At 33.4% G+C, this 8,427-nt stretch overlaps 3 protein-coding genes across 3 annotated transcripts; all 3 read left to right on the forward strand.

The window, feature by feature from the left end:
* Positions 1-522: 522 nt before the first annotated feature.
* LOAG_10506 (hypothetical protein) lies at positions 523-1,351 on the forward strand (the record flags this gene model as incomplete). The annotated part of the gene is made up of 3 exons (XM_003146030.1): positions 523-628; positions 979-1,056; positions 1,254-1,351. The coding sequence occupies 3 exons, from the start codon at positions 523-525 to the stop codon at positions 1,349-1,351; spliced, it is 282 nt and encodes a 93-aa protein (XP_003146078.1).
* A 3,091-nt stretch (positions 1,352-4,442) lies between these two features.
* Positions 4,443-4,915, forward strand: LOAG_10507 (hypothetical protein; the record flags this gene model as incomplete). The annotated part of the gene is made up of 2 exons (XM_003146031.1): positions 4,443-4,585; positions 4,699-4,915. The coding sequence occupies 2 exons, from the start codon at positions 4,443-4,445 to the stop codon at positions 4,913-4,915; spliced, it is 360 nt and encodes a 119-aa protein (XP_003146079.1).
* A 586-nt stretch (positions 4,916-5,501) lies between these two features.
* On the forward strand, positions 5,502-6,295 carry LOAG_10508 (hypothetical protein; the record flags this gene model as incomplete). Its single annotated transcript, XM_003146032.1, has 3 exons — positions 5,502-5,592; positions 5,940-6,014; positions 6,195-6,295. The coding sequence occupies 3 exons, from the start codon at positions 5,502-5,504 to the stop codon at positions 6,293-6,295; spliced, it is 267 nt and encodes an 88-aa protein (XP_003146080.1).
* Positions 6,296-8,427: the final 2,132 nt, after the last annotated feature.

An 8,427-nucleotide genomic window follows, 5' to 3' on the forward strand; every position in this document is an offset into this window, starting at 1 on the left:
AGAATAAATTTACAGATATAGGTCGATAAATTAGTTGTAGACTGAATGCTGGTCAAACTGACAAAAACCACTGCGTATATCCGTCAGAGTTCGAGACATCGTCCTCAAGTTTATTTAAATTGCTATAGGATATGATGTGGGAGCGGTATTTTGATTTAAGATTCAATGATATGGACAGAATTAACTTACTAATTATCCAGTTTTCAACGAACTACAGTTCTGAAAATTGACTATATGAGTTTAAAGAAAGTCACAAGCATCAACTAATATATCCTACAAGCTTTATGTACCAGGTTTTGATTGTAATCGCTTCCTAACCAGCTAATCAGGAACTTCTTCGAAAAAAGTTTTTTTTGACTTAAAGTTTCTATGATCCGGTGATAAATGAATCATATCTCTCATCCTCTTTTCAATCCCTTTCAAACCACAAGTTGTAAAAAAGGCAAGAAATTGAGAGTAAATCAATGACGTGAAACGAATACTTCAGGAAATATCGGTTCGATTTTAACTGCGACTTCAGGTATGGTAAAGCTAATCGTACTTTTTGTTTTCGTCATTTATTGTGGTGCAATGATGCGGGCTCCCGGAGGAGGAGCTGGGCCCGGAGCAGGAGCTGTGCCCGGAGGAGGTATTCATCTCACCTCTTTTTATAATTCCACTTTGCCTTCAGATGAAATGAAGTTCCTGTAATATTTTACTTTTACCATCACCCCCTATCATGTTATTCATTACCTTCCCCGTAATTTGAATTATAATTGGTATAAGTAAGAATGTCACAGACGCTTATTCTTTTCTGTAAAGCTAACGAGAGTAAAGTTCTTGATACTCAAACGGTTTGACGGAATGGAATTTATAGAATGTAGAAACCAGAATTTCATCCCGTCCTAATGAGATGATTAATTAAAGCGACAGCAACAAACTCAAAGATTATTATTTGTTCTGCAATGTTGTACTGATAAGCCCTGGCATCAGTTTCAGCTGTGGCAATTGTTGTGCATGGTGAAGCTGGCAAACTGTGGGATGATAACCAATTAATAGAGATAATGCAATTAAAATGTATGTTTACATCATGGAGAATTACATACTAGTACTGTTTAATGTTGAATGATTGTTCATTTCAAAAACATTCAAATTGACAGTTCTTTCTATCGTAGTAAGCAATTTTCTGATTCACTTATTAACTTCTTTCAGTGAGACAAGAAATGAATTGACATAATTATTTGTACTTAGTGATATTATCAGTATGATTACAGCAACATTGGCAAATTATAGCACAATTGAGGATGGAAGCCTGCCTGTTTTGGAGGAGAATCCGATGCTTTCCGTGAAAAACCTTGAATTGATAAAGTGATAAAGTTCGCAAAGTGAAATTAGGTAGTTGTAAATATGAATAATAAACAGTAATGATCATGTTTTGATAAAATGAGATCAGAGCGCTAATATGACAAGTTGAAGGAAGAAAAATTAAAGGTGAAGGAAATAAATAAGGAGTGAAAAATTACTTAATGAACTCAAATAATTAAAAACATAGTCGTAAATTTCATTCATTTCGATTCGATTCAATTCGATTGCGTAAGCGGTAAGCCCTAACTGCAACATAATTGACGAAATTGATTTCCTATGTATGACACAGTCGTGATGTCGAATATCACCTGGGCAGTATAACAGAGTTGGAGAAGTCAATGTTTAGTTGATATTTCAGTATGTCAGGGCTGTTTCAGAGATTAGAAAGCCTTCTATTTCATGAAATTATCAACAAAGGAAAATTTCAGCATCATATATTATTCGGATCAACCATCAACAGTTTAGTATGAAAAGGATAAATGGTACAGTAACCCGAAGAACTGCAGAAAAACAGAAGAAAATGGCATAAAAGAAAGTGCGGTGGGAAACACGAGTGTAATGTAATGAAGGGCGGATTGAGTGGAGAGTCTTGAGAAGTTTTAATACTAATTAAGCATTGTTGAGGGATAATGGCTGGTTAATAATGAAGGAAATGAAAAAAACCGAAAGTCTAAATGAACAATAAAGGGAAGAGAATTTGAAGGAGAATTCCCTGTCGAAAAACAATATGCAGATGACCTCGAAAATACGCCATATCAAATTACAAATAAGCTAATGAGTTATTCTGTTTTTGAAAATTTTCTGTCTAGTTTCTATGACAGTTCCTTTTCTTATTTTTTTACAATATTAACGAATTTTTCAGTAACACTGAAACAATTTTCATCGCATTGAAATTTGAATAATTTAGTTTAAAAAGTTGTCGGATTACCGAAATTAAAGCTATGTTCAAATAAAATTTTCACGATATTTAACAGAAAAGGTGATGGAATCTTGTAAAATTAAAGCAATAAAAAAGAAAAATGAAATATTACATGACAATGCGTTTGTTGAAAAAGGAAATAAAGAACTGAATTAAATTGAAACACGAAAATAGCGTTTCAGTCATTTGGTGACCTAAATTTCCTGCAGTAGTTTATCGGCAATTTTGATATGGATGGAAACAAATTCGGAAATTAGAAATATATCGAAGATCCGAATCAATTTAATGAAGGGCTTTTGTAACTCTTAAGAAAGCCTATGTCGTGAAAACGAAACCTCAAATAAATTCATTCACATTGTAAATTAATGCCAATGATACTATGAATCACTCTTAACATATTTACATTCCTTAAAATTGTTTCCCACATTCTTTTGTTGTTATCTTATCTAATCAATTTGCGTTTTTATGTTTAAACCCTTAATTTCCCATGTCAATCATTTTGTTTAATCTTGTTGTAATGCTTGTACCATATCCGGTGTGTTTCCGATACTTAAATTCTTCATGTAAACCACTCCCATTTCTTAACATATATAATCTGGGTCCAAAATCCGGGCGGAAAAGCTTGGAGCTGCTCCCCTCTTCGAAGGTTATCGGCTTCTTCTTCTGTTTTATTCTTCGCTTCTACGGACATTGGCGGATTTTTATCAATCTCTCATCACGATAAAGGTTAATATTCCTTACTGTTGCGTATTCACAAGACAAATCGACCTCCAGACAAACACTTTCGCTCTAAGCGCTTCATTTGATAGATTTGATTGGAGCTTGATTATCCAACCAGTGAGCTCAACAAATAAATTATCTGGCAGTCTTTACTATTTCACGACAGCCTAATTCTTCCATCTATAAATGAAATTATTTCAAGAATTCGTCTGGAATCGTTGCCAAACTGCAAAATTAATGAATTAGAGTGAATTTTTCTCGAGTGAATATAAAAGAAAAGGTGGATTGTTTTGTTTGATATTACATTTCCCATCCAATTAGAGCTTCTGAGAAGTTAAGTTTCCTCCATATTGAAACTATCGACAAAAGACTGAATAAATAAATTTAATAGATTCAGCAGATATATTCATTTCCATTATTAAAATTAATTCTTGACACTTCTGGAGGTTGCCATATTTGTTTTAGACGCAAATTAATGAATAATACAAATAATTTCCTGCATTTAACAATCATATTTATTTCTTGAAGTCGAATGATCTAACAAAATACTGAGTGAAATTTAATTCGAAAGCCTTAAGCTAAAAAACGTTTTCGTCAAATGGACTGCGAACGGTTTCGCTTATTTAACCAATTACGAGAAATAAATGAACTCTTAAGCACGTGCAATTTCTAAAACCTGGTAATTGGCCAACGGATTTCAGCGGTTCGGGGAATGTCACTAACATTAGTCATTAGTTGATCTTGAGTTCTAGATCAAAATATAGTTCCCACATCACATCCTATTGCTAATTAACGTAAATAGAAAGACAATGTCGTCGAGCTTGCAGAGTAGGCTTTTGACTCTTTGACTTTCTGCTCAATTTTGCCAGCACTTTACTTCTTCCAGTTTATTAACCTCAACCTCATAATATGATATAAATAGAACGCTAATCTTTGAAACACGAGCCATGAAATACTGAAATGTCAATTAAACTTTGACTCCGCCAGCTCTGTTGTCCAGGTGATATTCAACATCATGATTGTGTCACATATAGAAAATTAATTTCATTAATTATATTGCAGGTAAGGAGAGATTGACAGCGTTCGCACTATGATACGGTTGAATCTAATTTATGACTCTGGTGTCAATTAGTTGATTTTACTAAATAATTTCGCTTTCCTTCTATTTTTCTTTATCTGAAATTTATTATTACTGGCATTATAAGTAAATCTTCGATACATGTTGGAAATCAATTCTTAGTGGTATTTTTGCATATTTCCCAAACAAACACCTAAAAAAATTTCGAGAATTTGAATTATGTGTTGTGAACATAACACCATGAATGTGGCGTTGATTGATATGTTGAAAAAATCTGCGATATATCAGAATAATATCGGATGCTGCTATATTTCTTTGCTGATAATTGGATAATATAAATAGAAGGCTTTGTAATCTCTGAAACAACCGTGACATATTGAAATGTCAACTACACATAGACTTCAACTCTATTATACTCTTATTGTTATCACTTACATCATTTCCTTTCTATTCATTCACATCAACCCATTCTTCTGTCATCCGAAGAAAAATACGGAAAATAATCAGGTCATAGAAGAAAAAAAGTGTGTCTACAACTACACTCACTGGCTCCGATATCGAACTATAAAAAACACAATCTTTGTGATTTTAACCGTTAATAGTTCCCTTTTTTTATTTTTAAAAAGACTGCTTTTAGATACGATGTATATCCGCCAAAGTCCTGTGTGGCAATCTTAACTTTTCTTGACACAGCTTTGCAAAGTATTCTACTCGAAGAATTACAGTTTTCTAGAATAAATTTGCATTATTATAGTAATTATGGGGTTGAGATCGGTAAATTAGTAATAAGCAGAATGCCAGCCAAAATAAATAGAAAGTCGGCTACGATGACATTATCTTTAAATTCATGTTAAAGAACTATCTAATGTAATGTGAAAACCATTTCTTATCTAGGATTCAATAAAATGAATCGCATAAATTGCCAACTATTCAATTTGCAATCAGCTACAAATATGAATGTTGACTAAATGGGTTTGGGGAATGCCACAAACGTCAACAAACATGTTAAAGAAGTTGCATATGCATGTTTTGGACGGAACTGCCTCCTAATCAGTTAATCAGGGAGAAGTAATTGCCTCCCAATCAGTTAAGATCACTCACTCGATCATTTTAATATAAATATTCTCGTGTATTTTCCAAGGCTTCTATGGTCCCGTGGAAAATGGATCGTATCCCTCACCCTCTTTTCATTCTCCTTCACGTAAATTAAATCCTTGAAGGTTAGCACGAAATTTGAAAACTCATTCATAAGTGCCACTGAACACAAAAAACTTCAAGTTGAGTAAATCACTGCCACAATCAATACGAGAGTATTGATTCAATACCATTGCTGAAAATGAAGTAAATTAATGAAATCAATGCCATTGCTGAGAATGAAGTAAATTAATGAAAACCAGTAATTTAGAAAATATCAGTTCAACATTTTGCAACAAACTCAAAATGGCAAAGGTGACAGCATATATTGCTTTTTGCATTTATTGCGGTATGAATATGAACCATGTCGTAAGAGCCGGACAAGTCACTAAAGGAGGTATTCATCTTGCTTTTTTAAATCACTTTACTTTGCTTCCAAATGAAACAAAGTATATTTTGGTATATTTTGCTCTTACCAACATTCCCCGTCATGTCATTCATTATCTTTCCGGTAATTTGAATTGTAATTAGTATCTGTACGAATGTCACATCCACTTATTCCTATTGCAAAGGCAGTGAGAGTTACATTGATATTCAAGTGGTTCAATGGAACGAAATTTATGAAATATAGGAAACAGGATTTCATCCTATCCTAATCGGATGACTAAAGCGACAGTAACAAACTCAAAGATTATTTGTTCCGCGATGTCGTACTGATATGTCCTGGTATCATTTGAGTTGCAGCGATTATTACAGATGATGCAGCTGACAAGTTATGGGACGATGGCCAATCAATAGGGGCAATACAATTAGAAGAAAGTATGTTTAAATCATAGAGAATTACATATTGCCACTATTTAATGTTGAGTGATTGCTCGTTCCAAAAACATCCAATTTGATAATCCTTCCACTCAAAGTAAGTTTTTTAGATCAATTAAATAAGGAATAAATTTACATAATTATTGTCGCTTGATGATATAATTATCAATATGACTGCAGCAACGGTGACGAACTGTGATATGATGGAAGATGGAAGGCTCTTTGTTTTGGAGTGGAATCCGATGCTTTTCGTGAGAAACGCTCTTGACATCATAAAGTGATAAGGTCCGCAAAGTGAAATCGGTTATTTATAAATATACAAACAATAAAGATTGATGATCATATTTGACTACAGTTTAAACTTTCAAAGTTTTTTCTTCGAGTGTTCGTCTGGAAAATCCACAAACTGACGTAAGAATGCCATCAAAAATCGATGTCCAGCGATGACTGATGACTGATTGATGGAAACGGTAGCAAAGTGATTGGAAGGATAAAGCATTTAATAAATCGTTAACTTGAGGAAAATAAAAACCATTCCCTGAAATTTCTGGGGAAAAACTATTCACAATTAACAACAAAACCCATTCCGGTTATTTCTGCTATAAGCCATGTTCGTTTTGCTCCTTTTCTCTCAGAAGCGATGGAACGAACGAGAAAATTAAAGAAATAAAGGATAAATGGTAGAACAATTTGCGTCAAAAAAGCTGCAACAAAGAGGAAAAAAATGGTGTAAAAGGTGGGAGGATGGAGTCATTGTTATAATCCCTGCATTAGTGAGAAGTTAGGGTCCGATTGTGAGATCGTTTGCGACTAATTTTACTTGGGAACATAACATGTGCAGTTTAAATTTAAAAAGAAGCATGTTAACTTTCTTTTAAACTGAATTATCCAAATTTCAATGCGGTAAAAATTGTTTCAGTGCTACTTACAAATTCGTTAATGTTGTCAAAAGAAAACTATCGCAGAAGGAGGCAAAAGTCTTTCTAAAACCAAAGAACTGATTAAGCAGACTTGCAATTTGATGTAGTGTGTTTTCGAGGTCATCTGCGCATTGTTTTTCGACAAGGAGTTCGAATGCTCTACTCTTTATCTGTTCATTTAGAATTTCAACTTCTTTTTCTTCGCTCTCTTTCTTCGTTATAACAGGCAGATACATTACTACATTTGGTCACTTCACCTACTTTCTTTTTTACAGTCTCGTCTTTCATAAAATTAGATTTCTCTGTTAACTGGCCATCATTCCTTCAACTATATTCGATTTTATTAGTCTTGCGTTAAAATTTCTCAGAACCATCCACTCAATTTGCTTTATGTTGCAAATACGCCAATTTCTGCAACCTTATTCAATAACTCCGAAACTGTCACGTCAACCATCTCACTTACCATCGCTGATGGAGGAACTGTAACAATGACGACATTCACTTGCCACATCTTTTTTTTATGACACTCCCTCCATCTTTGTTGTCACTCGCAGTGTTGTTATATCATTTATGCTTTGTTTCTTTGATTTCCCACTTGTCCCATCGAGTTTTGAGAAAAGATAAACAAAATCAACTTAACTAATAAATAACAGATCGTAGCGGGTATTGCTATTAGTTGTAATAGTAAATTGGAATCGATAAATCCTTTATCTGTGTCCAATTTCTTTGTTACCGTTTCTATCAACAAATCATGGTCGATACAAGTTAAACAATGATTCTTGATGACATTCTTACGCAGTTTCAAAATAAACATTCGAAGGAAAAACCTCAAAAGTTTGAAACCTCGAGAACGATAATTTTTGTGAAAAGTCTATTTTGTGCACTGAAAGCTTGACATTGATTGATAATGCTGAAAAAGTCTGCAATGAAACTATGTGGTTCATACTAAGCTGTTGATGATTGATTACAATAATATCCGATGCTGCAACATTTCTTTGTTAATAATTTCATGATATAAATAGAAAGCTTTCTAAGCTCTGAAATAGCTGTGACATACTGAAATGTCAACTAAACTTTGGCTTCCTCAGCTTTGTTATGCTGCCCAGATGATTCTCGACATTATGATTGTATCACATATAGGAAATTCGTCAATTATGTTGTAGGTAATAATGACCTAACAGCACCCGCGCTGTGATAGAATTAAATCAATTTTATAGATATTATTCAATGAAATTTATGGTTCTGATGTCAATTTGATTGATTTTTCTTACCTTTATCTTTAATATTCTTCCTTTCAACTTTGCCCTATTAGAGATATGATCATTAATCCTTATTGTTTTACACATTTCGCATGTCCTAATTTCACTTCGTAAAGTTCATCACTTTATCAAAGTTAAAAAAAAAAAAACGTTTACTACGTGTAAAAGCATCAGATTCCTCTCCAAAACAGATAGTATATCATTTCTGTGGTGCCACAATTTGTTAATGTTGCT

Source organism: Loa loa, assembly GCF_000183805.2.
Source record: "Loa loa unplaced genomic scaffold supercont3.550, whole genome shotgun sequence".
NCBI lineage: Eukaryota > Metazoa > Nematoda > Chromadorea > Rhabditida > Onchocercidae > Loa > Loa loa.